The sequence below is a fragment of the Pan troglodytes genome, chromosome 1 (genome assembly GCF_028858775.2).
Source record: "Pan troglodytes isolate AG18354 chromosome 1, NHGRI_mPanTro3-v2.0_pri, whole genome shotgun sequence".
Lineage (NCBI taxonomy): Eukaryota > Metazoa > Chordata > Mammalia > Primates > Hominidae > Pan > Pan troglodytes.
In genome coordinates, this window is record NC_072398.2 from 211,921,945 (window position 1) to 211,948,948 (window position 27,004).

Genomic DNA, 27,004 nt, shown 5'->3' on the forward strand with positions numbered 1-27,004 from the left:
CAACTTAATAAAAGAAAAGACCCACCTAGGTGCAGTGGTTCATGCCTGTAATCCCAGCACTTTGGGAGGCTGAGGTGGGAGGATCCCTTGAGGCCAGGAGTTTGAGACCAGCCTGGCCAACATGGCGAGACGCTGTCTCTACTAAAAATACAAATATTAGCCAGGTGTGGTGGCACATGCCTGTAATTCCACCTATTCGAGAGCTGAGGCATGAGAATTGCTTGAACCTGGGACACCGAGATTGCAGTGAGCTGAGATCGCACCACTGCACTCCAGCCTGTACAACAGAGCGAGACTTTGTCTCAAAAAAAAAAAAAGTAAATGCTTACATTATTGATTTGAGATATTTCTTCTTTTATAATATGTCAAAGTGGTGCTATAAATTTCCCTCTTAGCACTACTGTGGCTGCATCTCAGAAAATTTGACATGTCATGTTTTTACTTTAATTCAGTTCAAATTATGATCTAATTTTCCTTGAGATTACATCTTTGATCCATGGGTTATTTAATTTCCAAATACGTGGGGATTTTCCAGACATCATTCCATTATTATTTTCTATTTTTCCTTTTTCTTCTATTTATTTATTTACCTATTTACTTATTTTCAGTTCCCTCTCAGGCTCTAAGTTCTGTTATTATTTTCTAGTTTAATTCCATTGTGTTCAGAGATGTACTTTGTATTACTTAAATCCTTTCAAATTTATTTGTTTATTTTTTTCTTTTCTTTTATTTGAGACGGAGTCTCACTCTGTTGCCCAGGCTGTAGTGCAGTGGTGCAACCTCGGCTCACTGCAACCTCCACCTGCTGGGGTCAAGGGATTCTCCTGCCTCAGCCTCCTGAGTAACTGGGATTATAGGCATGAGCCACCACGCCCGGCTAATTTTTGTATTTTTAGTGGAGATGGGGTTTCACCATGTTGGCCAGGCTGGTCTAGAGAACCCCTAACCTCAGGTCATCTGCCTGCCTCAACCTCCAAAAGTGTTTGGATTACAGGAGTGAGCCACCGCACCTGGCCTGTTAATTTATTTTTGTTATTTTTTTTTTAAGACGGAATCTCACTCTGTTGTCCAGGCTGGAATGCAGTGGCATGATCTCAGCTCACTGCAACCTCTGTCTCCCAAGTTGAAGTGATTATCCTGCCTCAGCCTCTCGAGTAGCTGAGATTACAGCTGCGTGCCAACATGCCTGTCTAATTTTTATATTTTTAGTAGAGACGGGTTCTCACCATGTTGACCAGGCTGATCTGGAACGCCTGACCTCAAGTGATCTGCCTGCCTCAGCATCTCAAAGTGCTGGGATTACAGACATGAGCCACCATGCCCGGCCTCTTTTGCATTTATTAAGACTTGTTTTATGCCTCCAAATATAGTATATCTTGGTGGATGTGCACTTGAATGCATATTCTGCTGTTGTTGGATATTCCATTCATGTTGTTTATATGGACTTGGTTAATAGCATTGTTCAAGTCTTTTTTTTTTTTTTTGAGACGGAGTCTTGCTCTGTCACCTAGTCTGGACTGCAGTGGCACGATCTCGGCTCACTGCAACCTCTGCCTCCTGGGTTCAAGCAATTCTTTGCTTCAGCCTCCCGAGTAGCTGGGATTACAGGTGCCCGCCACCACGCCTGGCTAATTTTTTGCATTTTTAGTAGAGACGGGGTTTCACCATCTTGGCCAGGCTGATCTTGAACTCCTGACCTCGTGATCCACCCGCCTCAGCCTCCCAAAGTGCTGGGATTACAGGCGTGAGCCACGGCGCCCGGCCTGTTCAAGTCTTCTATACCTTTACTGAGTTTCTGTAAATTATGACTGACAACTGTTCTACAACTGTTGAGAGTGGTGTGTTGAAACCTCCAACTATAATTTTGTATTTATCTATTGCTTCTTAAGTTCTATTATTGTTTTTCATGTATTTGATGCTCTATTTTTATTTGCATATACATTGATGATTATATTTTCTTTGTTAATTGACCTCTGTCATTATGATAGGTCCCTCTTTGTCTTTGGTAGTTTTTCTTGTTGTTGTTTTTGTTGTTGATTTGAGACAGGGTCTCAATCTGCTGCCCAGGTTGGAGTGTAGTGGTATGATCACAGCTCACTGCAGCCTTGACCTCCCAGGCTCAGGTGATCCTCCCACCTCAACCTCCTGAGTAACTGGGACCACAGGCACATGCTACCACATTTTGATAATCTTTTTAAAATTTTTTGTAGAGATAGCATCTCTCTGTGTTGCCCAGGCTGGTCTCAAACTCCTGGGCTCAATCCTCCCTTTTCAGCCTCCCAAAGTGCTGAGATTACAGGTGTCAACCACTATATGGGCCAGTATTTTTTGTTTTGAAACCTACTTTGTCTGATATTGATGTAGCCATTCCAACTTTTTAAAATTTAGTTTTGTCAAGGTATGTCTTTTCCCACCTTTTTACTTTTTTTTTTTTTTTTTGAGATGGAATTTCGCTCTTGTTGCCTCGGCTGGAGTGCAATGGTGCGATCTTGGCTCACTGCAACCTCCGCCTCCAAGGTTCCAGCGATTCTCCTGCCTCAGCCTCCCGAGTAGCTGGGATTACAGGCATGTGCCACCCCACCTGGCTAATTTTGTATTTTTAGTAGAGACAGGGTTTCTCCGTGTTAGTCAGGCTGGTCTCCAACTCTTGACCTCAGGTGATCCACCCCCCTCGGCCTCCCAAAGTGCTGGGATTACAGGCATGAACCACTCCGCCTGGCGCATCTTTTTACTTTTAACTTATCTCTGTTTATATATTTCGATAGCTTTCTAATATTTACTATATACTTGTGTTTTGCTTTTTTATCCATTCGAACAATCTCTGCCTTTTACTTGCAAGCATTTTTTTCATTTATATTTAATGTAATTATTGATATGATTGGGTTTAAATTAATCTTGCTATTGGTTTTTCATTTGTTCCATCTGTCTTGTTCTTTTTTTTTTTTTTTTTTTTTTTTTTTTTTTTTTTTTTTTTTGTAGTTAGAGACAGATTTGCCTTCTGTCACCCAGGGCGGAGTGCAATGGAGCTATCACAGCACACTGCAGCTGGGCATTGGTCCATTTTTCTATCTTCTTTTTTTTTTTCTTTTGAGACAGGGCCTCCCTATGTTGCCCAGGCTGGATGCAAACTCCTGGGCTCAGGCGATCGTCCTGCCTTCATCTCCCAAAGTGTTGGGATTACAGGCGTAAACCACCACAGTCAGTCAGTTTGTTTGTTTGTTTCACTTAGGTACAGAATTCAATGCCAACAGTTCTTTTCTTTCAACACTTTAACCATGTCATTCCAGGGGACGCTGTTTTGAGGCTTTGGTAAGCCTCGTCCTCCAGGACCACACGGCAGGCAGGCAGCACAGCCCTTAGGTCCACCACACCCCTTAAGCTCCCTCCTGGAGGAGACAGAGACCTGGGACAGCTCCGGGGCGGGCGAGGCCGAGGGATGGGGGACGACGGGGCAGGGAGGAGTCCCCGACCTTTGGGATCTTCGCCACCCTTGGACCCCCTCACCCTTGCGGACTTGAGGGGTGTTAAAATCTCCAAGACGCGAGTCACCGGTACGAAGCCACAGCCATTTCGCCGCTTGCTCGGTGCAAGTGCAGACGGTCCTCGTGGTTGAGAGCGGAGTCCAGCGCGTGGGCGGCGTTGGGCACCTTCGGCCGCGCCCTCCGCTCCACCACCGGTGGGCGCGGCCCGAGCCAGTCCCTAAAGCCACGGGGCCGCCCGCTCCGAGCCTGGTGCTTCCGACCGCTGCGCGCCGCTCCTGGGCTGTCGCAGTCTCCCGTTGCCGCCGTCATGTCCCGGCAGCTGTCGCGGGCCCGGCCAGCCACGGTGCTGGGCGCCATGGAGATGGGGCGCCGCATGGACGCGCCCACCAGCGCCGCAGTCACGCGCGCCTTCCTGGAGCGCGGCCACACCGAGATAGACACGGCCTTCCTGTACAGCGACGGCCAGTCCGAGACCATCCTGGGCGGCTTGGGGCTCGGGCTGGGCGGCAGCGACTGCAGAGGTAACAGTGGCCCCTGATCCTCCCTCTGCATCATGCAGAGCTGAGCCTGTCACCAGCCGTGCGCTGCCCCGCTCTCCCTGGCCCCGGGCAGCACCCACGGCTTCGTCCCCCACCCCATCCCCGTCCACACCGCAACTCTGGGAACCCCCAGCTCCTCAGGCACATCTAGCTCTGGACAACTGGATGGTGCTTTGTCCGGACTCCTTTTCTGTCATCTTCTCTTCCGGGAGGTAGCCAGCACCCTCACTGACGCCTGGATGACTTGGTCTTGCCTGGAATGACTTGGCTAGCCCCTCTCTGGAGCACGAAAAACATTGGAATCTAGCATTGTGCAGCTCCTGTCCCCACCTGTGCCCTTCAGGTGCCCTTGACGGGCCTGATCTGCAGAAATTCTGTTCTTATCGCCTGGCACTCCCTGGCACAGTCCAAAATCAGAGTTTGGACCCAGCACACTATCTGCTTCCTCCTAGGCTCATGCCAGCCTGCTCGGGTCCCTGGACTTTGCTCTGGTAACTCACCAGGGTGAAAATGCCCGGGAGCCTTGGCAGCTCCCTCAGTGAGATGGGGAATTGGGTGTGGTACAGGGTCTCACTGCCCTCTCTGTGGGATGCTCTGTCTGAAGCTATTGGAGAGAAATGGACACTAACCCACTCCAGGAATCTCCAATTCTAGCGATGGCTGGGGAGCCGAGTGAGCCCTTCTTGGGAGGGACCCCGTGAAGAAAGATAGGATAGGAGTTTGCCAGGAAGAGTACAAGGGGCAAGGGCGTCAGGGCAGTGGGCATGGGTGTGGAAAGGCAAATGCGATTTGGCAATGCCGCCGGTGCTGGGGGAAGCAGGTGTAGTCCGAGGGGAAGATGTGTGTAAAGGGGCAGGAGGAGCCGCCCTCAGTCTGATGCCATTTGCAGTGCTTAGGCCGATGCCTGGCAGGCACATAGTGAGGGCTGGGAAATGTTAGCTGTTTCTTTGTTCTTAATATTAGCACCATTTGCCTCCTTCCACTCTGAGTGTCTGAGTGGAGTCTTGTCCATTTCTCCTCTGATTCACCACATGGTACATCCCAAACAACAGAGGCCTGTGCACTCATCTCAGTGCCACACTCTTTCTAGATCACCTGGCTGCCACTCAGTGAGAGCTCTGATCTTACTTCTGGTCCTTTTTTTTTTTTTTTTTTTTTGATACAGGGTCTTGCTATTTTACCCAGGCTGGAGTGCAATCATGGCTCATTGCAGCTTTGGCCTCTCAGGGCTCAAGCGATCCTCCCACCTCAGCCTCCTGAGTAGCTGGGACTACTACAGGCCTGTGCCACCACACCTGGCTAATTTTTTGTATTATTCATCGAAACCAGAGTCTCACTTTGTTGCCCAGGCTGGTCTCAAACTCATGGGCTCAAGTGATCCTCCTGCCCTGGCCTCCCAAAGTGCTGAGATTACAGGTGTGAGCCACCACAGATCTGCACCCTCTGCCTGGCCCTTATTTCTGATTTTTTTTTTGTTTACTTTTTTAATCCTTGTCTTCTGTCTTTGAGTCCAAGGTTGGCTGGTGAAAGTCCTCAGATCTCAGATCTGAAGTTAAGCTCACATTGAGAAGCAGAGGGGTGGTGGTGGAGTGGAAAAATTCCAAATGAATAGTTCATCAAACCTGCTCCCTCCCAGGTCTCAAGGGCTCTAGTGACTGCCCTCCTGCCAGCCTAAGTGACTTTCTAAGTGTGAAAAGTGGGAAGAGGACTCTCCACTCACCTGTTATTCCAGCCCACTAGGATCTAGGATTTTTTATTTTTATTTTTATTTTGAAATAGGGTCTCATTCTGTCATCCAGGCTGGAGTACAGTGGCATAATATTTGCTCACTACAGCCTTGATCTCCTAGGCTCATGTGATCCTCTCAGCTCAGCCTCCCAAGTAGCTGAGATTACAGGCATGTGCCACCATGCCTGGCCAAATTTTGTGGTTTTTGTAGAGATGGGGTTTCACCATTTTGCCCAGGCTGGTCTCAAACCCCTGGGCTCAAGAGATCCACCCTCCTGGGCCTCTCTGAGTGCTCGGCTTATGGGGGTGAGCCACTGTGCCTAACCTCCAACTAAGATTTTTTTTTTTGGGGGGGCGGACAGAGTCTTGTTCTGGCACACAGGCTGGAGTGTAGTGAAAGATCTCGGCTCACTGCAACCTCTGCCTCTTGGGTTCAAGCGATTCTTGTGCCTCAGCCTCTCCAGTAGCTGCGATTACAAGTTTCAGCCACTGAACCCAGCCTCCAACTAGGATTCTTAACAGGGGGCAGGGAGAAGAGTGTTAAGCTTACTTCTTTTTTTTTTTTTTTTTTTTTTTGACAGTCTTGCTCTGTCACCCAGGCTTGACTGCAATGGCATGATCTGGGCTCACTGCAACCTCTACCTCCCAGGTTCATGCAATTCTTTTTTTTTTTTTTTTTTTTTTTTGAGACAGAGTCTCGCTTTGTTGCCCAGGCTGGAGTGCAATGGCGCGATCTCGGCTCACTGCAAGCTCCGCCTCCCGGGTTCACGCCATTCTCCTGCCTCAGCCTCCTGAGTAGCTGGGACTACAGGCGCCCACCACCATGCCCGGCTAATTTTTTGTATTTTTAGTAGAGACGGGATTTCACCGTGTTAGCCAGGATGGTCTCAAACTCCTGATCTTGTGATCTGCCCGCCTCAGCCTCCCAAAGTGCCGGGATTACAGGTGTGAGCCACCGCGCGTGGCTGGTTCATGCAATTCTTGTGCCTAGCCTCCCAAGTAGCAGAGATAACAGGTGTGTACAACCACCCCCAGCTAATTTTTGTATTTTTAGTACAGATGGGGTTTTACCATGTTGGCCAGCTTGGTCTCAAAGTCTTGACCTCAGGTGATTTACCCACCTCCGCCTCCCAAAGTGCTGGGATTATAGGCGTGAGCCACCACATCCAGCCCTGAATTTTCATTTCTCTTTCCTCTCAGTGAAAATTGCTACCAAGGCCAATCCATGGATTGGGAACTCCCTGAAGCCTGACAGTGTCCGATCCCAGCTGGAGACGTCACTAAAGCGGCTGCAGTGTCCCCGAGTGGACCTCTTCTATCTACATGCACCTGACCACAGCACCCCGGTGGAAGAGACACTGCGTGCCTGCCACCAGCTGCACCAGGAGGTGAGGGGACCCCTGAGCTCTGGGAGGTGGTCCACTGCTACTCTCCTTATCCTGATCCTAATGGTGAGAGCAGAGGCACCAGGGCAGTCCCAGGGTGGAGCAGGGAACAGCCCCACTCCCAGGGGCCCCACCCTGGCCTCCCTTTCCTGGTCTGGGCTGCACTATGTTCTGACTGGAGCCTCACCTGAGCAGGGCAAGTTCGTGGAGCTTGGCCTCTCCAACTATGCCGCCTGGGAAGTGGCCGAGATCTGTACCCTCTGCAAGAGCAACGGCTGGATCCTGCCCACTGTGTACCAGGTGAGGGCCGGGGCTGCAGAGGCCAAGGTCTCCAGAACTCCTGCTCATCCTGGGCTGTCTTTGCCCCTCTGACTGCCCCCATGCCCTCTGCATAGCAGCCACTCCCCTGCTGAAAGCCTGCAGATGGCTCCCAGGTACCCTCAGGATGCCATTCAAGCTCCTCAGGCTGGCCACTGGGCATCTGCTTCCTTCCTGCCTATCTGTGCACCTTGGACCCTTCCTTCCCTACCTTCCCCTGTACTCAGCCTGGAACAAGCCCTTCCCCCACCACCGCCCCTTCCGTGAGAGAATGGTTCAGGTCTCACATACGTGTCTCTTCCTCTGGAAGCCTTTCTAGATGGGCCCAGAAGACCCTGAGACCTCAGGTCCTTGTTTACCTCCTCATGATTCATTGCACAAATATTTGCACACCTGCTTGGTGCCAGGCACTGGTCACAGAACTTTCTAGTCTATTATGATTGCCTCATGACTTGATTATAACTGTTTATGCTTGACCTTACTACAAAATGTTTGAGGGAAGGGACCTTGTCCTTTTAGCTTTTGAATCTAAATCTGACAACCAGCCCACAGTTGGTGCTCATGAAAGTTGGCAGAATGAATGAATTTTCCTAGGGCATAAGCCCCTTTCACCAGCACCAGTAAGAATAGGTATATGCCCAGACGGTTAAAGTCCTAGAATTGTTAAGGTCTGAAATAAGGGTTCTATAAGGGTAAATTTGAGGTCCCTTCTTTTGACACATCCACCCTCTCCCCGGGGCCCTTCTCCTTACAGGGCATGTACAGCGCCACCACCCGGCAGGTGGAAACGGAGCTCTTCCCCTGCCTCAGGCACTTTGGACTGAGGTTCTACGCCTACAACCCTCTGGCTGGTACGTGGAGCATTCCTGGCCCTGACTCAGCCTATTCCCGACCCACAGATGCCCAGCCCAGAACCTGGGAAGAAAGGAGGGTTTGACAAGAGGCTGGGCTGCATCCTTCAGCCCTCCTGGGTCCCTGCCCCTCCCCTAGACCGGAGCCCTGAGGGATGTGGCAGCTTCTGGGGCACTCTGGGCCCCGGGGCTGATTGCTGCCTTCCCGCAGGGGGCCTGCTGACTGGCAAGTACAAGTATGAGGACAAGGACGGGAAACAGCCCGTGGGCCGCTTCTTTGGGAATACCTGGGCAGAGATGTACAGGAATCGGTGAGCTGGGGGTGCTTGGTGTGGATGGCTGGGGTGGGGTCAGCTTTATGTGGAATGAAGTCCTGGGCTGCTCCTGGGGTAAGGCCTTTCCTCGCTGCTGCACCTACTCCCCTGCATTCCTTCAGGAATTTCCAAACCCTCTGGGTTTTCTTGTTGTCTTGGGACCTCCAGGAGGAAAGGAGGCTCCCTGGACCTCGGGGTCTTGAAGTCGTAGCTCTTTCCTGAGCAATCACCCGCTACGAAGGAAAGAAAGAGCCCTGGAGGGAGGTCCAGGAGGCCTGGGGCTGAGTCCTGACCTGTCTCAGCGGCCTTCATGTCCGTAGGGGAAATGAGAGCAGGCTGCTGAGTTCTCAGGAATAAAGATTCGTTGAGGTCTCTGCTGAGGGGCCCAGCATCCTGGGTGGTTCTGATGCCCAGCAAAGTGAGAGACCTATGACTAGAGAGGACACCCGCCCCTCAGGGCTGCAGGGTGTGGGGTGGGGCAGTGGCCCTGGATGGCTCTTTGGTTGTGGCTTCCAGTGTGACCCTGATGGTACTGACCCCTGTGCCACCATCCCCCCTGAACAGCTTCTGGAAGGAGCACCACTTCGAGGGCATTGCCCTGGTGGAGAAGGCCCTGCAGGCCGCGTATGGCGCCAGCGCCCCCAGCGTGACCTCGGCCGCCCTCCGGTGGATGTACCACCACTCACAGCTGCAGGTAACCAGCGACCCTGGGCGCTCAGCTTCTTCCCTTCCAGGGGAACCAGCATTCATTACCTTCAGGTGAAGCCCAAAGCATTTGTTTTTTCGATTCGTCTGAAATTTCTTTCTTCCAACTCTCATAAACACTCTTCCCACTGGTCTTTTTTTTTTTGACACAGAGTCTTGCTCTGTTATGCCAGCTGGAGTGCAGTGGCACGATCTTGGCTCACTGCAACTTCTGCCTCCCAGACTCAAGCAATTCTCCTCCCCCAGCCTCCTGAGTAGCTGGAATTACAGGCACGCGCCACTATGACCAACTAATTGTTTGTATTTATAGTAGAGATGGGGTTTCGCCAAGCTGCCTATGCTGGTCTTGAACTCCTGAGCTCAGACAATTCGCCCTCCTCAGCCTCTGAAAGTGCTGGGATTACAGGCGTGAGCCCCTGCACTCGGCCTTCCCATTGGTCTTTGATGGTATCTGAGTGCCAGGCTTTGTAATGAGGGCTTCAGTGCAGGGATTTCATTATTCCTTCGGCTTTATGAAATGACTATCCCTGTGTTATTGACGAGGAAACTGAGTTTCACCCAGCTATGAAAGGGGAAGATATTTTAACACAGGTTCAACTGTAAAGCCCACTAGCCTCATCCTTTTGGTGGGAGCTGGAGTTTCCCTCTCTCAGTGCCTCATGTCTTCCTCTTTCAAATTTATATCCAACTCCAGCCTTAGATGTTGCAATAGTGTCTGGCATATATACAGTAGGTGCTCAATAAATGGGAGCTAAGTGCGCTACATAATTTTTCACACCCATAACCATGTTGAAAATAGAAAAGATGATTGAGTCTCAGAGAGGCTTAATAACTTAGCCGCGTTTACACAGCTGCTGGGGGGCAGAACTGGGCTGTGAATGTAGGTCTGTCTGGAAGGGTCGTGTGGCAGTAGGGGAAAGAAAACAGGTTTCGAATCACATTGGTACAGCTATCCAAGGCACCTTAAGTTCTTTCTGGACATACGGGATATAAGAGATCCCAAATCTCAGCAGGGAGGTGGCTGGGACGGCTGTGAGTGGAGTCGCTGTGCAACAGAAGAGGGTTGAAGTCTGGCCGTCTCCCTTGCAGGGTGCCCACGGGGACGCGGTCATCCTGGGCATGTCCAGCCTGGATCAGCTGGAGCAGAACTTGGCAGCGGCAGAGGAAGGGCCCCTGGAGCCGGCTGTCGTGGATGCCTTTAATGAAGCCTGGCATTTGTTTGCCCATGAATGTCCCAACTACTTCATCTAAGCTCATCGTGGCTCAGGCTGCCCAAGGCTTTTCTGTCAACTCTTTTGCTCTCTCCCGCTTTGTCTAATTTAGAACTGCCTCACTAAATTCTTAGGGATGGAAGTATTTGGAAAAAAACCTAACAGTAGAGTCACCACCTAAGGAAGAATAAAATCTCCCAGGGTGCTGTGTGTTAGTCTGTTTGCGTTGCTATAAAAGAATACCTGAGACTGGGTCATGTATAAAGAAAAGAGGTTTCTTTGGCTCACAGTTCTGCAGTCTGTACAAGAGGGTGTGGTGCCGGCATCTGCTCTTGGTGAGGGCCTCAGGAAGCTTAGAATCATGGCAGAAGGGGAAACGGAGCCAGCGTGTCACATGGTGAGAGAGGGAGCAAGAGACAGACAGGGGAGGAAATTCACACACTGATGGTGGGGATGTAAAATGGTACAACCAGTTTGGAAAATAGTTTGGCAGTTTCTCAAAGGATTAAACATAAAATTACCATAGGATTCAGCAGTTCCACTTGTGGGTATGTAGCCAAGAGAAATGAAAACATATCTCCCCACAAAAAAACTTGGGCATGAGATTTCACATTATCATTGCTCATAATAGCCAATAAGTAAAAACAACCCAAATGTCCAAGAATGAATAAATGGATAAACAAAATATGGTATATTTATACAACAGACTATTATTCGGCCATTAAAAAAAAAAAAAAGAGTGGCTGACACCTGTAATCTCAGCACTTTGAGAGGCCAAGGCAGGAGGACTGATTGAAGACAGGAGTTCCAGACCAGTCTGGGAAACAAAGCGAGACCCTGTCTCCACTAAACATAAAAACAAAATTACTGGGGCCCCATGGCACACACCTGTAGTCCCAGCTGCTCGGGAAGCTGAGATGGGCGGATTGCTTGAGCCCAGGTATTCAAGTCTGGAGTGAGCTATGACTGTGCCACTGCACTCCAGCCTGGGCGACAGAGCAAACCCTGTTTCCAAACAAACAAACAAACAAACAAATACACAAACAGAAGTACTTAAACATCTACAATGTAAGTGCATCTTGAAGACGTGTTAAGTTAAAGAAGCCAATTACAAAAGGTTTCACGTTGTATGATTTCGTTTATATGAAATGTCCAGAATAGGCAAATCTGTTTGAGAGAGAGAAAGTAGATGAGTGCTTGCCTAGGACTGGGAGGAGGTTTGCGAGGAAATGGAGATTCACTGCTAATGAGTACAGGGTTTCTTTTGGGGGCGCTTATGAAGATGCTCTGAAATTGATTGTGATGGTTGTACAACTCTGAATACATGAAACAGCATTAAATCATCACTTTAAGTAAGTCAACTGTATAGTGTCTGAATTATGTCTCAATACTGTTGTTTTTAAAAAACAAAACAGGCCAGGCACGGTGTCTCATTCCTGAAATCCCAGAACTCTGAGAGGCCTAGGCAAGGGGATTGCTTGAATCCAGGAGTTCAAGAGCAGCCTGGGCAACATGGTGAAATCCCATCTTGACAAAATATACAAAAATTAGCTGGGTGGTGGCAAACCCACTGTTTGGGTAGAACTCAGCGGGGGAAGCCTCATCTGTTCCCCGGTGTCTGAGACGTGATTTAGCAGCTGTAGGCTAGGGTCACCTGAAGACATTCACTTATCAGCTGCTGTCATTAACTGGCACACATGTGGCCTCTGCATGTGGCTTCCAAGGGAGCACATCTCAAGCAATCTAGGCAGAAGCCTTTTGGCCTTTTATGTCCCAGCCTCAGGAGTCCATAGCATCACTCTTGTGTCCTGGGAGGGGAGTCAAAGATACCTGTACAAAGAGCATTTGAGAGCATGGGGTGGTTATCTTAGGAAAATAAACTGTAACACTGGGAGCAACGGTCCTGAGTGGTCGAGATGAGCCCCAGGAGCTGCTGAGACTCTTGAGTATCCCCATCAGGGATGCATTCTCTGCTATGCCACATCCCACCTATTAGAATCTTCTGGATACTATATCTCAAAGATAGTTGATGTCCACTTGAATTCAGCCATTTCATATCTTTTTTCTCTTCTTTTTTTCCCACTCCACCTCCTCCCTCAGCCATTTTATATCTAAAGAGCTTCTTCAAGAGACAGTTCCCAAACAGCACCTTAAATATATATACAATTCGTATTTGTTAATTTAAAAACAAATGAGAAGGAACAAAAAGACCTAAAGGAGCAGAGCTGGATCTGGAGAGCGTCTAATATATATTTATTCATCCTCAAACTAAGGAAACTGCTCTGTGCTGTATAAAAGACTGGAGAAGGGCCAGGCGCAGTGGCTCACGCCTGTAATCCCAGCACTTTGGGAGGCCGAGGCGGGCGGATTATGGGGTCAGGAGATCAAGACCATCCTAGTTAACACGGTGAAACCCCGTCTCTACTAAAAATACAAAAAATTAGCCGGGCATGGTGGCGGGCGCCTGTAGTTCCAGCTACCTGGGAGGCTGACGCGGGAGAATGGCGTAAATCCGGGAGGTGGAGCTTGCAGTGAGCTGAGATCATGCCACTGCACTCCAGCCTGGGCGACAGAGCAAGACTCCGTCTCAAAAAAGAAAAAGAAAAAAAAAAAAAGACTGGAGAAGGAGGTGACATAGATTTTGCACATGGGAATTCATGAGGAGGGGAGTTCCTGAAACTTCAGGCTGCAGAGAGGGCCATGGGCTGCCCTACTTGCTTCATTTCTGACCTGCTTGTTCCCAGTGACTGGGTTGGTTGGCATCACCAGTGTCTCAAATTGGGCCATTCTGAATACATTTCAGAAGCAACAGGAAGGTAAGAGTGCCAGGCTCCACAATTGTTTATGAACAAGTACATTTCTGCTGCATGGATTTTTAATTTAATAAGGCTGTTTTTACCATGGCTTTTTTTTTTTTTTTTTGAGATGGAGTCTAGCTCTGTTGCCCAGGCTGGAGTGCAGTGGTGCAATCTTGGCTCACTGCAACCTCTGCCTCCCGGGTTCAAGCAATTCTCTGCCTCAGCCTCCCGAGTAGCTGGGACTACAGGCGCCTGCCACCACACCTGGCTCATTTTTTATATTTTTAGTAGAGATGGGGTTTCACCATCTTGGCCAGCCTGGTCTTGAACTCCTGACCTCGTGATCCACCCGCCTCGGCCTCCCAAAGTGCTGGGATTGCAGGCATGAGCCACCGTCCTTACCATGGCATTTGTAAGTGTATGTCCACTGCAGAAACAAATTTCTATCCTCAATGTTGAGCTTTATTAACTGAATTCGAAATAGCATTCAGAACAGTTAGATGCTTTCTCTCTCACAAAATGGATTTCCAAAAGCTTTACTCTGATTCCAAGAGTTGGATGGAAGACAGTTTATATATACAAGCTGGAAGCCACCACACCCAGTCTATTTCTTAAAATTTGGACAATTTATCAAAGTGATATCTGCCCATGGTTAAAAGCTGTCACTTTCCAAGTCTCATTCCTCAGAGGCAACTTCTAGAAATTCTTGCAGCTTTCTTTTTCTCTAGCAGTTACTGCTGCGCTATGTCTAAAGTATACACTTGGCTGGGGATGGTGGTTCACACCTATAATCCCAACACTTTGGGAGACAAAGGTGAATCGCTTGAGCCCAGGAGTTTGAGACCAGCCTGGGCAGGTCAGTGAGACTGTCTCTACAAAAAAATTTTAAAAACTAGCCAGGCATGGTGTCATAGGCCTGTAGTTCCAGCCTTAGGAGGCCAAGATAGGAGGATTGCTTGAGCTCAGGAGTTTGGCCTGGATATTAAAGCAAGACCGCCATCTCTTATTAAAAAAAAAGCTACACACTTTATCGCTATTCCTTAATATATCAAATTTAGATGTCGTGTGTGGGCTGCTGGAAAGTTCCTGATCTTAGATTTACCAAATCCACACCTGCAAGGTTAATATTTGTGCACAATGTGATTTATTACTTCTTTTTGTTTTCTCCCCCTGGGAGGAAGGCAGAAACAAGCCAAGCTCCATGGAAGTGGTGCCAGTGCTAGTTTTGTTGAAATGGCCAAGGACTTAGGCAGCAGTGTCCAACATTTGGGTTCACCTTGTGTGCACTCCTGTGATTTACAGCCTTATTTGGATGATAAGGATGATCAGAAACCCCAAGGGTTTCTAATAATCCTTGCCATGTTCAGGAACCACCGTCCTAAGTGGAGGTTTTCTCAAGCTTTTCACACTGCAGGGCCCAGGCTACAGCCCTGGAGAATCGAGACCTGCTGGGTTTCATCCCATCTGTTCTTTACAGTGTGCAAAGCTGGCCAGGCCCCTTACTACCTTTATACTTGGCATTTAGCGCATGGGGCTGGCATGGGGCATTTCCCTTCCTCACTGAGCAGGTGAGGGCAGGTGGCTCAGCCAAGGCCGCAGAGCCAGGATTGGAGATCAGGACTTGTCATGGGTCCTTGTGTCCCCCAGGGCACACAGGTGTGGTGCTGTAGGTGCTGAGGGGTCCTAAGGTGGCGGGTGTTTAACACCTGGTGAGGTTAAATGCTAGGGTTTTTTCTTCGAAATGGGGTCTCACTCTGTTGTTCAGGATGGAGTGCAGGGGCTCAATCACCACTCCCTGCAGCCTCTACCTCCCAGGCTCAAGTGATCTTCCTGCCTCAGCCTCCAGAGCAGCTGAGACTAGAGGCGCACATCACTACGCCCGGCTAATTTTTGTTTTTTTTTTTTTTTTTTTGTAGAGACAGGAGGTCTCCCTACGTTATCTTGGCTGACTTCTAACTTCCGGCATCAAGCAATCCTCCCTTCTTGGCCTCCCAAAGGGCTTGGATTACAGGTGTGGCCATCACGCCTGGCCAAATGCAAGGATTCTCGCCCACTGCCTCCCCTCTAGCCACCCAAGAACACGGATGAGGGGCCCAGAAACCTGCATGCATTCTGATGCTCAAAAATGTAAGATGTCTACTTAGAAGCCATTAGCCCCTCAGTGCTTCAGGGACCTGGGTGCGGGCAACCGCCCTGAGATGACCCCTAGTACTGACCCCCGTGCAATACCCTCCCCCAACCCAGCTTCTGGAACGAGCACCACTTCAAGGCCATGGCCCTGGTGGAGCAGGTCCTGCAGATTGTGTATATAGCACCAGTGCCCCTGGCATGGCCTTGACTGCCCTGCGATGGACCACTCGCAAGCTGCAGGTAACCCAGCTGTCTCTAGATGCTCAGCTGCTTCTCTCAAATTCTGTGGGGGTGGGGAGACTGGGGAAGCTGCGAGGGCTATGCAGTCATTTGGTCACTTTGACCAAGAGGAGATAAGTCCTTTTCTTCCTATGAAGGCTCTCCATGGCCCAGTTCTTTTGGGTGGGGTAAACCTGTTCTTACACAAATTACTTAAGCGGCCAGGTTACCAACACTAGTTATTGCGATGGCCATGTTAAGTATGGTCATCTCAGTTTTACATAAGGCAACTGGCTCAGAGGCAATTTCACTTGCGTAGGGTCCCACAGCTACACGTGGTAGGGAACGAACGTGGGTTTGACTGAAACTAATGTTTTTCTTTTTGGGGGGACAAGGTCTTCCTCTTGTCACCCAGGCTGGAGTGCAGTGGCTTGATCATGGTTCACTGCAGTCTTGACCTCCAGGGCTCAGGCAATGCTCCGCTTCAGTCTCCCATGTAGCTGGAACCACAGGCATACACCACCATGTGACTAACTTTTGTATTTTTTGTAGAGACAGGGGTCTCACTACATTGCCTGGGCTGATCTTTTTTTTTTTTTGAGACGGAGTCTAGCTCTGTCACCCAGGCTGAGTGCAGTGCTGTGATCTCGGCTCACTGCAAGCTCCGCCTCCCAGGTTCAAGCCATTCTCCTGCCTCAGCCTCCCGAGTAGCTGGGACTACAGGCGCCCGTCACCATGCCCAGCTAATTTTTTGTATTTTTAGTAGAGACGGGGTTTCACCGTGTTAGCCAGGATGGTCTCCATCTCCTGACCTCGTAATCCGCCTGCCTCGGCCTCCCAAAGGGCTGGGATTACAGGCATGAGCCACCGTGCCCGGCCTGAGCCTGGGCTGATCTTGAGTCTTTGGGCTCAAGCAATCCGCCCACCTCAGCATTCCAAATTGCTAGGATTACAGGTGCAAGCCACTGCATCTGGTCTGAAACCTACATTTTTAACCATTAGCTTTTCCTGGCTCCTTGGCTGCCCACCCTGGAGACAGCCCAACCCTGTGTGTAGTGGCAGGGTTTCCCTCTCCCTGCTGTCCCTAACCCCCTTCTCCAGCTTGGGTATTATATGGTTATGGCTTCCCTTTAGTGAGCACGTTACGTGCCAGGTCTGCAGGCAAAGTGCTTCACACAATTTCTAATTCAGACAAGCGGCCTGAAAAGTCTGAAGCTGAAAGGCTGGGTGACTGACCTGAGTTTACCCAGCTGCTGAGCAGCAGATGAGTGGCTCTGAAGTCAGCTCTGTCTAAAGCTGAGACAGCGTGGAGGCAGGGCTTTAAAGCCCAACGGTCATGGCTGTTTGCAAGCAGTAATGCAAGGCATACATGAATAACCAGAGCCCAGTTAGCGGCGGGGCCATGGCTGGGAGGGGCATGATTAGTCACTGTGCAGCAGAAATGTGTTGGAAGTCTAGCTGTCTCCCTTACAGGGCATGCATAGGGACGTGGTCATCCTGGATGGAGCAACTGGAGAAACTGGCAGCAGCAAAGGGCCCCTGGACTCGGCTGTCACAGAGGCCGCTGACCAAGCCTGGCACCTGAACATCCCACTACCTCCTCCAGGTCTGGCTAGACCTGGCTCAGGTGCGGAGGGCACCACCTGCCACCCTTCATTCTCTCCCCCTGGCCAGTTTTGGCCTTAAATGGTTGTAGGCTGCTTTCCCCTCTCAGCCCGGTTTGCAGATCCTCCTCTACACTCGTGCAGTCTTCCCAGTCATCCTCACGAGGCGAGAGGGCCGGGCCTGAGCTCTCCTTCAGCACTTCCTGCTGAGGCTGGTGCTTGACCTGGCCTAGGCCTGGGTGAACTTGGTGAATTCCTCTTCTGCCCGAAGCCTGCTTCCTGCTGTCCTTCCCAAGGGCGTGGTGAGAAGTGGGCGGGAGTAGGAAGTCTTCAAAGAACAGAGGCATTGAGAGGGTGTCAGGGGCACAATGCCGTTGTGAAGGTCACCCCACACCGTGGGATCCAGCCTGACCTCCCAACAGCAGGGCTGGAGGTGGCCCTCTCTTCCATGCATGGCAGAAAAAAGAGGGCCACTGTACACCCTGGAGCTGATTTACTCTCATTCAGAACTGCTTTCATGAAATACAAATAGAACAATGTGGGCTGGATGCGGTGGCTCACACATATAATCCCAGCACTTTGGGAGGCCAAGGTGGGTAGATCGCTTGAGCTCAGGAGTTTGAGACCAGCCTGTGCAACATGGTGAAACCCCATCTCTCCTTAAAATTTTAAAACAGAAAAATCAAAAACAAACAAAAACAAATAGAACAAGGTGGACAAAAATCTACCATTAGAGTCACCAAGGATAAAACCTCCCAGGATGCCGTGGACACTTTAGACGCTGGCTCTCAACTCTTGCAGTGACGTCACCCTCAGCCCAAGGCTGTCTTCCTGGCATCCATCAGATCCGCAGCCCTGGTTTGGAAGTGTGTGGAGGGCTAGGAAGGATACCTAATTTTCCTCAGCAAATCCCTCTGCCAAGGGGTACCCAGGACTGAAGAGAAACACCAGCTCTGGTGTGGAGCTGTGCTGTCATGGCAGTGCCAAGGCAGCCAGTGGAAGTTGGCTGACAAGGCAAACTGAGGCAATCCACGCAGAATTCAATGGCCACCCAGGCTGGAGTGCAGTGGCATGATCATGGCTCACTGAGCCTCCAACTCTCAGGCTTAAGCAATTCTCCCACCTCAGCCTCCCAAGCAGCAGGGACCACAGGAAAGTGGCACCACGACTAATTTTTTTTTATTTTTTGTAGAGACAGGATCTTGCTGAATTGCCCAGGCTGGTTTCAAACTTCTGGGCTCACCAAAGGCCTCTTTTCTAAGAAAGAGCCCTCTCCCTCCTCTCCCTCTTGCTGTCTCCAGGAGAGACATCCTGCAAGGTTGTATTCTTTTTTTTTTTTTTTTTTTTTTCTGGGACAGAGTTTTGCTCTGTTGCCCAGGCTGGAGAGCAGTGGTCCAATCTCAACTCACGGCAACCTCCACCTCCCGGGTTCAAGCGATTCTCCTGCCTCAGCCTCCTGAGTAGCTGGGACTACAGGCACATGCCACTATGCCCAGCTAGTTTTTTTTCTATTTTTAGTAGAGACGGGGTTTCACCGTGTTAGCCAGGATGGTCTTAATCTCCTGACCTTATGATCTGCCCACTTCGGCTTCCCAAAGTGCTGGGATTCCAGGCGTGAGCCACCGCGCCCGGCCCACAGTTTTATTCTTTACAGGAGGTCAGTGCCCATCATGTTCCCTGTCTACAGACAAATAAAAAGCTGCTCTCTCCAGAGGGGCGGCAGCAGTCCTGATGGTCCAGTGAGACCCAGAAGCTTCCAGGAGACCTTCAGTCCCGAGTCCCTTTCAGTCATCATCTTCTGAGTCTGACTCTTCTGTGGACTCAGATGCGCTCTCTGGCAAGTCGTCTCCCATCTGCTGGAACCTTCCCGACTGTGAATCCCACATGTATTTGATGGTCACCTTGAATTCAGCCATCTCATACCCAAAAAGCTTCTGCAAGAGACAAAGGGAACAAAGAATCAGGAGGAATGAAGGTATTCAAAGTGCAGGGGGGCATTTTCAGCAGGCAGAGGAAAGCCAGCACCCCCGCCTGCAACAGCCCGCAAGGCGCCAGACTCACCAGGACGCGAGCCTGCTCTGGGGTCAGCACATCGCCCTCCTTGCACACCTCGTAGTCAGACAGCAGAGTCACCACACCTGCAGAAGAGGGTGGCTCTCAGTTACCTCTGGCCCAGAGGCCTGCAGAGCCCTCTCTGCCCTGGTCATGTTGGGAGGAATCCAGTCAGCCACCTGCCCTCCCCACGGCTCCAACACACACTGGGCAGTGGCTGTCTCCCTGAGGTCCCTTTGATTTGCCGCAGCCTCGACCTCCTGGGCTCTAGTGATCCTCTTGCCTCAGCCTCCCATGTAGCTAGGACCACAGGCACACACCACCATGGCTGTCTAATTTTTTGACTTTTTTTTTTTTAAACAAGCGCAAGGCCCCTGATGGGCCTCAAGGGCTGCATTTTGGCTGTAAGTTACTGTCTGCTTTCACCCCCACTGTGAGGCATGCACTCTTAGCCCCATTTTCTCATGAGAAAATGGAAGCTTGTAGAAATAACTTGTTCAGCTAGAAAGGGATGAGCTTGCAGGCCCGTGCTCTTGGACTCTAGGCTGTGACCTTTTGGCTCCAGGGCTGCCCATACCTCTCTTGAGGGCGGTGGGCAGGCCCAGCTGCCTGAGCTGTGGCTCCATGGAGTGGGGGAACTGCTCCAGGGGCCCTGGATCCAGGCTCACAGTGAAAGCTGCTTTGTTACCAGCTCGGGCGTAGTCCATTTCTGTGTATTTCGTGAACCACCTAAGGGAAAAGAGAAGTGGTAGGAGGGGATGCTCCTGGCCACGCCACCAGCCCATGAGTCAGGCTCCCCCAAGTGTCCTGTAGCCCTGGGCCTTCCCCCATCACAGACTTTGGCTGCTGGCCAGCAGCCAGCCCAGAGCACCATGCTGGAGAGGACAGAGAGGGCTGTGGTCCCAGGCCACTAGCTCAGTGACAGGCTTCCAGGAGCAGTTCCAACTTGATGCCACATATGGAACGAAGTTCCTGCATCACTCCTTCCCTGAAATCCCCTCTCACCCGCCTCTTTCCCTCCGTTCCTCAGCAGTACTTACTCATTCACCTCCTCCTTTGTGCGGTTGGTGAACAGGAGACCCACCTCACCCCTCAACCTTTTGCTGACCTACAAATCAGGAGTGAGGACAGCTTGGTCACATTAGAGCAGTGGTTCTCTACTAGGCACGTTTTTGCTCACCGGGTACATCTGGCAACATTTAAAGACGTTTTTGGTTGTCATAGCAGGAAGGAGTGGGAGGCAGGAAGCGTGCTATTCCTTGGGTCCGGAGGTGAAGGGAGAACCCAGAGCTTTAAGCCAGGCCCTGCTCTCCCTGAGCCTCCGGCCTGCCGATGGCTGGGGGAGGCTGTCACATGGGAGTAGTGGGAGAGAAGGCGGCTTTGCCTTAGCCCCACCCCGTGAGGGCCAGAGACTTACCTGGTGCAGGTTGTCTTTGTATTCATCAGATGGGCTCCGACCCAAGGCCACCATCATCACCTTGTTTTTGCCAAAGAACATCCTACCAAGCAAGAGAAAGAGCATTCTGTGAAGGAAGAGCCCTGCCCTCCTCATCCCTCAGCAACATGCAAAGCTCCGGTCCCCAGTGAGCTCAGGCCCAGGCTGAGCCAGTGGCACCCACTTCTCCATGCTGCCTGGCCACACTGTCCCCACGTTGGGGTCCCTTTCATTATGTTCCCACCCACAGACTCCTGACATGGCAACATTTTGTCTCCCAGCCCATCACGAGCATCATGTACCAGTTCTCTATCTGGATGTATGCAGGAGGCATGTTAACAGCCTGAACCAGAGCTGGTGCGGCAAGAGACCACCACCAGAGCCACCTGCCCCAGGACAGAAACTTGCCATGTGGCTCCTGCATCCTGCTCCCAGGTCACTGTCTGTGTTGCAGTATCCCTACTGACATTCTAAAACTGGTGTGATGCTCCTAAATGGCCCAGAGTCCAGGGTTAAAGGGCCACTTCTCCTGAAAGGCCCACCTCTCAAACATCTCCTGAGCAACTGCCAAGTCCTGCCCCTAGGAGCTCAGTGCAAAATCTGCTTTTTGAGGTGGAGTTTCACTCTGTCACCTAGGCTGGAGTGCGATGGTGCAATCTCAGCTCATTGCAGCCTCTGCCTCATGGGTTCAAGTGATTCTTCTGCTTCAGCCTCCTGAGTAGCTGGGATTATAGGTGCCTGCCACCATGCCCGGCTAATTTTTGTATTTTCAGTAGAGAAGGGGTTTCGCCATGTTGGCCAGGCTGGTCTCAAACTCCTGACTTCAGGTGATCCCCCTGCCTCAGCCTCCCAAAGTGCCAGGATTACAGGCGTGAACCACCGCACCCTGCCCAAGACCAGCTTTAACAGTGAAAAGGAAGTGCTCTTCAGTGGCAGGTAGCACTTTGTCCTTATTAAGGTGTCAGCGGCATGACCCAGGCACCTAAAGGGTCAGAAATTGCTCCTGTGCTTTGACTGAGAGCAGCCTGGCCGGGTCCCCACTCAGAAGGGCCTTCTTCCCCCTGCCCACTCACCGGCTGTGCTTCCAGGCGTTCCGGATGTCCTTCAGCTTGCTGTTCCTCATGTTGGCCACAGAGAAGATGAAAAGGTACTTGTAGGTGTCCACACATTTCCGAAGCTGTGGGACAATTCACGAGGCTCTGAGTTCAAGCAGCAGCATACAACGGGCACTACTCTGGCCTCAGATGAGAATGAATCTGCTCTGGGCCCCTGACAACTATGGAAACTGGAAGAACTGGAGGCCTCTAATTTGGTTGTCTCCTACCTCCATTACTGAAATTAGGATCCCTAACCACAGGGGAGGCTGAGCCATGGATCCACACCCCATGGCCTTTTCCAGTTCTCTCACTTATTTATGACCAACGGTGGAATTGATCATCAACTGTTAACCTAGAAACATTCACCCACATTAGGAAGGGTCCTGCTACATGGAAACACATGGAGCCTCACTGTTATAAGGGGAGGCAGCTGATCGGTACTGCTCTGCACGTGGTGCTGGCCAAAGCCACCATGAAGCGGCCTCTAGGAGTGGAGTCATTGTGCAGGAGGAGACTGTTTCACCCAGCCTGCAGCCCAGGTTGGCAGGTCAGAAGCTGTACAGTGGGTTGGTGCAGTCACCTACACTTGGCAAATCTCCCAGCTCTTTTTTTTTTTTTAAAGACAGGGTCTCACTCTGTTGCCCAGGCTGCGTACCACCACGTCCAGCTAGTTTTTTTTTCTTTTCTTTTTGTAGAGATGAGGTTTTGTCATGTTGCCCAGGCTGCTCTTGAGCTCCCAGACTCAAGCTATCTGACCCACTTGGCCTCCCAAAGTGCTGGGATTACAGGCGTGGCCCACAGTTCCTGGCCTCCTGTTTTTGGACACTGGGCAGGCTAACAAACCTCTGTAAGCTTCAGTGACCTCAAATGCAAAACTGCAACATCATCACCTAGTACCCACATCACAGGGATGTTATGAGGATGGAGTGGAACAATGCATAAGAAACACAGTGCAGGACAGGGCACAGAGTATGAGCTAGTCAAAGCTGGAAATCATCACTATGAAGTTTTTGCTGGTGCTGCTGCTGGAGGAAAAAGGCCTGGATTAGCAGCTTGGAGATTTTTTTTTTTCCCCACTAGTATGTTCCCCTGGCCAACAGTCCTATACTTACCTTTATAAACCAAACAATTGCACGCTCTAGAAAAAGAAGAACCTCTTACCTCTTCTATCAGGTTTTGTTTCAATTCCAAGCCTTTCTTGGCAGTTTTGGTTAAGGAGACTAATAAAAACAAAAAGGAGAGAGATGATGAGAGACCAATCTAAATGCATTGGAGACTTATTTTCTTCTCCCCTTTGGCAGAGAGCGCTCAGCTGGATGCAGCCATTCTGAAAAAAGGCAGCAAGGCCTTTGTGGCCATCATTTCTGGCACACAAAGCCATTCCCAGGGCCCATGGAATGCCTACTCATTAGCATTCCTGGGCCTGAAGATCCCTGGATATAACTCCTGCTATTTAGACAAACTAGGCCTTTCTTAGCTCCTAAGGCTGACCCAAAAAACTTGAAAGCAGTGTGGGGGTGGAGGCTGTTCCTGCTGCTAGAAGTGCTCTCAGTGGCAGACCTCACCTGCTGGCTGAGGCAGGCCCCTGTTTTTTTTTTTTTTTTTTTTTGACATGGGGTCTCACTCTGTCACCCAGGCTGGAGTGCAATGGCACGATCTGGGCTCACTGCAACCTTGAGCTCCTAGGCTCAGGCAATCCTCCCACACAGGACTACAGGCACACACCACCATGGCCTGCTAATTTTGGCTGGGACCACAGAAATGCACCACCATGCCCAGGTGAGTTTTGTATTTTTTGCAGAGATGGCTTTTGCCATGTTGCCCAGGTTGGTCTCGAACTCCTGGGCTCAAGAGATCTGCCTACCTCAGTCTCCCAAAGTGTTGGAATCATAGGTGTGAGCCACCATGCCTGGCCCCTTGCTGCTCTTGACCATGATGCAGAGGCCACTCTAGCTGGCCTATGCTGTGCAACCATGAGGCTGGGGACTGAATCTCCTGATATGTATCTGCACCCCAGTATTGCAATTTGGACCCAAAGACGCAGCAACCCCTCTCTGGGGAGGAACATGTACCTCTACTGTAAAAATGGCTGGGGCACAATTTGCCCTCTACCCACAGAGTTTGGCATTTGCCAGACCTGACCCAGGCCCCCTCCACAGAATCAAATCGTTCCAGAAACACTTAACAGAACTCCAACTGCAAAGCCCCGGGCGCCTTCACAAAGGGACCCAGGCCTCTCTTCTTTAACCTGCCCGCACTCAGCCCCTCTTAACTAGGTACCACACAGACAAAGACAATGACATCAGTCAATGGTAAGTGGAGCAGAGGAGGGCAAACGAAATATAGCGGGCCACTTCCCATCATTTCCACTGTTATACCTTTGGCTCAAGCCAGCATCACCCTGTCTTGGATTAATGCTGGTCTCACTGCTTCCATTCCTGCCCTCTGCCCTGTCTTCCCCAACTATCCTCACCAAGGCAACCAGAGTGACCCTTCATAAGTAAAGGTAAATCACATGGGTCCTCTGCTACCCACTTCACCTGGGCAGGAAAGCCAATGCCTTGCCAAGGCCGAGGAAGTCCTGCCCTCTCTGCCTAACTCCCTCCCCAAACTCTATTTGGCTCCTTCTGCTCCAGCCTCACTGGCCTCTTGTCCCAAACACGTCATATCTGCTCCCATTTCAGAGCCTTTTCACTTCAGGTTCCCTCTACTTGGAACAGCATTCTCCCAGATAATTCCACAGCTGCTCAATTCCACAGGTTGCTCGCTTCCTTTCTTTATTTTCTGCTCATTTGTCACTTCATCAGTGAGACCTTTCCCGACCACACTATACAAAATATCAACATTTCTTCACCCCATTTTCAATCTGATTTTTAGCATTTTGCGGAATATGTTTCTCCTAAAACGTTAGGCTCGATAAGAAATAGGCTTTCCTTGTAACTGCTGTATCCTCTAACGCCTAGAAGTGCCAGACCCCTAAATATTTCTGAATATTCCAGGGAGCCGGGTTAAGAGAGAGGCCACCACAGCAAAGGTGGTCAAAAATGGTCTCTTAAGAGGTGCGCAAGTCGGGTGTAGTGGCTCACGCCTGTAATCCCAGCACTTAGGGAGGGTGGTTGGAGCCCAGGTGTTCGAGACCAGCTTGGCAACACACTGTGAGTCTTCTCTATAAAAAATAAACAAAAAAACCTAGCTGGGTGTGGTGGCGTGCGCCTGTAGTCTCAGCTACTCGGGAGGTTGAGGTGGGAGGATCGCTTAAGCCAGGGAGGTCAAGGCTGCAGTGACTTATTTTATTTATTTATTTTTGAGACGGAGTCTCGCTCTGTCGTGCCCAGGCTGCAGTACAGTGGAGCGATCTCGGTTCATTGCAACCTCCGCCTCCCGGGTTCAAGCGATTCTCTCGCCTCAGTCTCCCAAGTAGCTGGGATTACAGGCACCTGCCACCATGCCCATCTAATTTTTAGTATTTTTAGTAGAAAAGGGGTTTCACCATATTGGCCAGGCTGGTCGGGAACTCCCGACCTCAGATGATTCGCCCGCCTCGGCCTCCCAAAGTGCTGGGATTACAGGCGTGAGCCACTGCATCCGGCCTGCAGTGTTACGATCGCGCCACTGCACTCCAGCCTGGGCAACAGAGCGAGACCCTGTCTCCGAGGGGTCCTATTAACTGACAACTAAGAAGGCGCAAACCATACGAAGAGGTAAGCATGCCAGGCAGAAACAACCGCAGACACACAACGCCAGACACGGGAACAAACCTGTGCTGAAAGAAGGGAAAGGCAGCCAGGGTGGCGGGAGCGCAGGAAGATGAGAAAGGGCCGAAGTTGGGAAAAGTGGGCCGAAACGGCAGCAGGCATAGCCGGGGGCGGTGTTCAGGAGCTGCCTCCCGACCCAGTTGGCCTTGCAAGAGCACCTGAAACTAGGCAAAACGAGTCTCCGCTCCCCAGACCCGACCGGGCGTCAGCCACCTCTGGCGGTTTTACAGCCCCGAAGCCCCCATTCCAGCTCGCGAGGCAGCGGAACACCTCGAGGATGTCCTGGCGTTCCAATCTGCGCCCCTGCCGCCCCGAAGCCCTCACCGCAGGCTGGGTAGCCAGCCTACGGAGCTCCCCCCAGCGTCCCGACTCCCCCTTCGCCCACCTTTCTTGTCGCGCTTAGATTTGGGCATCGCGCTGAATCCACGTGCGGCGGAAGACGGTGCACCCCGTTAGGACCCCGGCGGCGCGGGGGCCTCTGGGACGGCCCTCGGGGGCTGCCCCTCGCGTGTGCCTGACCCAATGTGCACTGCAGCCTGCCTCTCCCTGCCAAGCCGCCGCCTGCGCTTTCTCCCGCGCCTGTAGGGCAACTTCCCGTGTGCCGAGGCAGTCCCTGAATCCCGAGCGTCCCGTCCGACCGAGGGCCTCGCGCGCTATCCCAGCTCTGTGGTTCCGCGGAGGCGGAGCCCGCGGCGCGGTGCATGCCGGGACGGCGGTGGGTGGTGCGTGCGCTCGCATCATGGCGGCTGAGTGGGCTTCTCGTTTCTGGCTTTGGGCTACGCTGCTGATTCCTGCGGCCGCGGTCTACGAAGACCAAGTGGGCAAGTTTGATTGGTGCGTACGTGTGGAACATATTGAGAGATAAGTGGCTGTTTCCCCAGTACCTGTCTCCCACCTGCTAAAGGTTGTCACTTAACAGGATTGGCCGCATAATTTGCAGGACCCAGGACAAAATGAAAACGTGGGGCCCCTTGTTAAAAAATTATTAAGGATTTAAAGTCGTTGGAAGCAGAGCCTTAAACCAAGTGTTAGGGGTCATTCTAAGCTGATCCTTGCGTGTAAGCCGGGCCTGCCATCCAGGAATGCTTGGGGTGCCGGTCAGAGATCACTGATCCCGTCCTCCCTCGTCAGGTTCGATTTTTTTGACTGTGAGGTTTCTGGTCTACCAGGGGTCAGAGGTCGCCAAGCTGTCAGTGAACTTTAATTCCTACTCGAATTGGTGTCTTGTAGGCATGTGAACAGGAGCTTTCGTCTTAAAAGTCCTTAACTGAGTCCTTTTCCCCTCTCATCAACCTAGTCTGGCCCTGGGCTCACAGCAGGATTGCCCAAAACACTAAGCAGCTAGAATATGCCATTCACTCATTCATTCATTCACCCACCC

At 51.1% G+C, this 27,004-nt stretch overlaps 4 protein-coding genes across 11 annotated transcripts in view; 3 read left to right on the forward strand and 1 right to left on the reverse strand.

The window, feature by feature from the left end:
- Positions 1–3,677: 3,677 nt before the first annotated feature.
- LOC742959 (aflatoxin B1 aldehyde reductase member 4) lies at positions 3,678–15,378 on the forward strand. Of its 5 annotated transcripts, none has more exons than XM_024354779.3 (7): positions 3,678–4,003; positions 6,950–7,137; positions 7,330–7,434; positions 8,207–8,303; positions 8,515–8,614; positions 9,182–9,376; positions 10,412–10,743. In XM_024354779.3, the coding sequence occupies exons 1-7, from the start codon at positions 3,790–3,792 to the stop codon at positions 10,638–10,640; spliced, it is 1,128 nt and encodes a 375-aa protein (XP_024210547.1). In that variant the 5' UTR covers positions 3,678–3,789; the 3' UTR covers positions 10,641–10,743. The 5 variants fall into 5 exon arrangements, with proteins under 5 accessions (XP_024210547.1, XP_024210548.1, XP_063641562.1 ...); XM_063785492.1 differs by lacking the exon at positions 10,412–10,743 and adding an exon at positions 15,248–15,378 and having other exon boundaries at positions 3,711–4,003; positions 9,182–9,311; XM_024354781.3 differs by having other exon boundaries at positions 3,714–4,003; positions 9,182–9,311; positions 10,412–11,894.
- On the forward strand, positions 15,358–17,454 carry LOC104006552 (aflatoxin B1 aldehyde reductase member 4-like). Its single transcript, XM_024353194.3, has 3 exons — positions 15,358–15,458; positions 15,576–15,701; positions 17,154–17,454. The coding sequence occupies exons 1-3, from the start codon at positions 15,447–15,449 to the stop codon at positions 17,364–17,366; spliced, it is 351 nt and encodes a 116-aa protein (XP_024208962.2). The 5' UTR covers positions 15,358–15,446; the 3' UTR covers positions 17,367–17,454.
- Positions 17,455–17,760: 306 nt separating this feature from the next.
- MRTO4 (MRT4 homolog, ribosome maturation factor) lies at positions 17,761–26,147 on the reverse strand. 2 transcript variants are annotated; one of them, XM_001158877.8, is made up of 8 exons: positions 26,009–26,147; positions 23,030–23,088; positions 21,845–21,948; positions 20,754–20,835; positions 20,377–20,444; positions 19,914–20,065; positions 19,346–19,422; positions 17,761–19,218 (listed from the first exon to the last, which is right to left on the reverse strand). In XM_001158877.8, the coding sequence occupies exons 1-8, from the start codon at positions 26,034–26,036 to the stop codon at positions 19,069–19,071; spliced, it is 720 nt and encodes a 239-aa protein (XP_001158877.1). In that variant the 5' UTR covers positions 26,037–26,147; the 3' UTR covers positions 17,761–19,068. The 2 variants fall into 2 exon arrangements, with proteins under 2 accessions (XP_001158877.1, XP_009447836.1); XM_009449561.4 differs by having other exon boundaries at positions 25,627–26,054.
- Positions 26,148–26,314: 167 nt separating this feature from the next.
- EMC1 (ER membrane protein complex subunit 1) overlaps positions 26,315–27,004 on the forward strand; it is a 32,630-nt gene continuing 31,940 nt past the window's right edge. For 2 of the 3 annotated variants that reach the window (XM_009449585.3, XM_024354778.3), the window contains exon 1: positions 26,331–26,457. In XM_009449585.3, the coding sequence (XP_009447860.1) occupies positions 26,363–26,457 (95 nt within the window). In that variant the 5' untranslated portion in view covers positions 26,331–26,362. Of the gene's footprint in view, positions 26,458–27,004 lie in introns of all 3 variants that reach the window. The other variant, XM_001162981.6, reaches the window with a different exon arrangement.

Excerpts from the sequence above, each read along its gene's own strand:
- LOC742959 (XM_024354779.3), top strand. The coding sequence starts at position 3,790 with ATGTCCCGGCAGCTGTCGCGGGCCCGGCCAGCCACGGTGCTGGGCGCC. Across the intron at positions 7,435-8,206 it reads TCCTGCCCACTGTGTACCAG|GGCATGTACAGCGCCACCAC; the intron begins GTGAGGGCCGGG and ends TTCTCCTTACAG. Across the intron at positions 8,615-9,181 it reads GCAGAGATGTACAGGAATCG|CTTCTGGAAGGAGCACCACT; the intron begins GTGAGCTGGGGG and ends CCCCCTGAACAG.
- LOC104006552 (XM_024353194.3), top strand. Across the intron at positions 15,702-17,153 it reads GGACCACTCGCAAGCTGCAG|GGCATGCATAGGGACGTGGT; the intron begins GTAACCCAGCTG and ends TCTCCCTTACAG.
- MRTO4 (XM_001158877.8), bottom strand. The coding sequence starts at position 26,036 with ATGCCCAAATCTAAGCGCGACAAGAAAG. Across the intron at positions 20,066-20,376 it reads ACAAAGGAGGAGGTGAATGA|GTGGTTCACGAAATACACAG; the intron begins GTAAGTACTGCT and ends CTTTTCCCTTAG. Across the intron at positions 19,219-19,345 it reads CAGAGCAGGCTCGCGTCCTG|AAGCTTTTTGGGTATGAGAT; the intron begins GTGAGTCTGGCG and ends TGTCTCTTGCAG.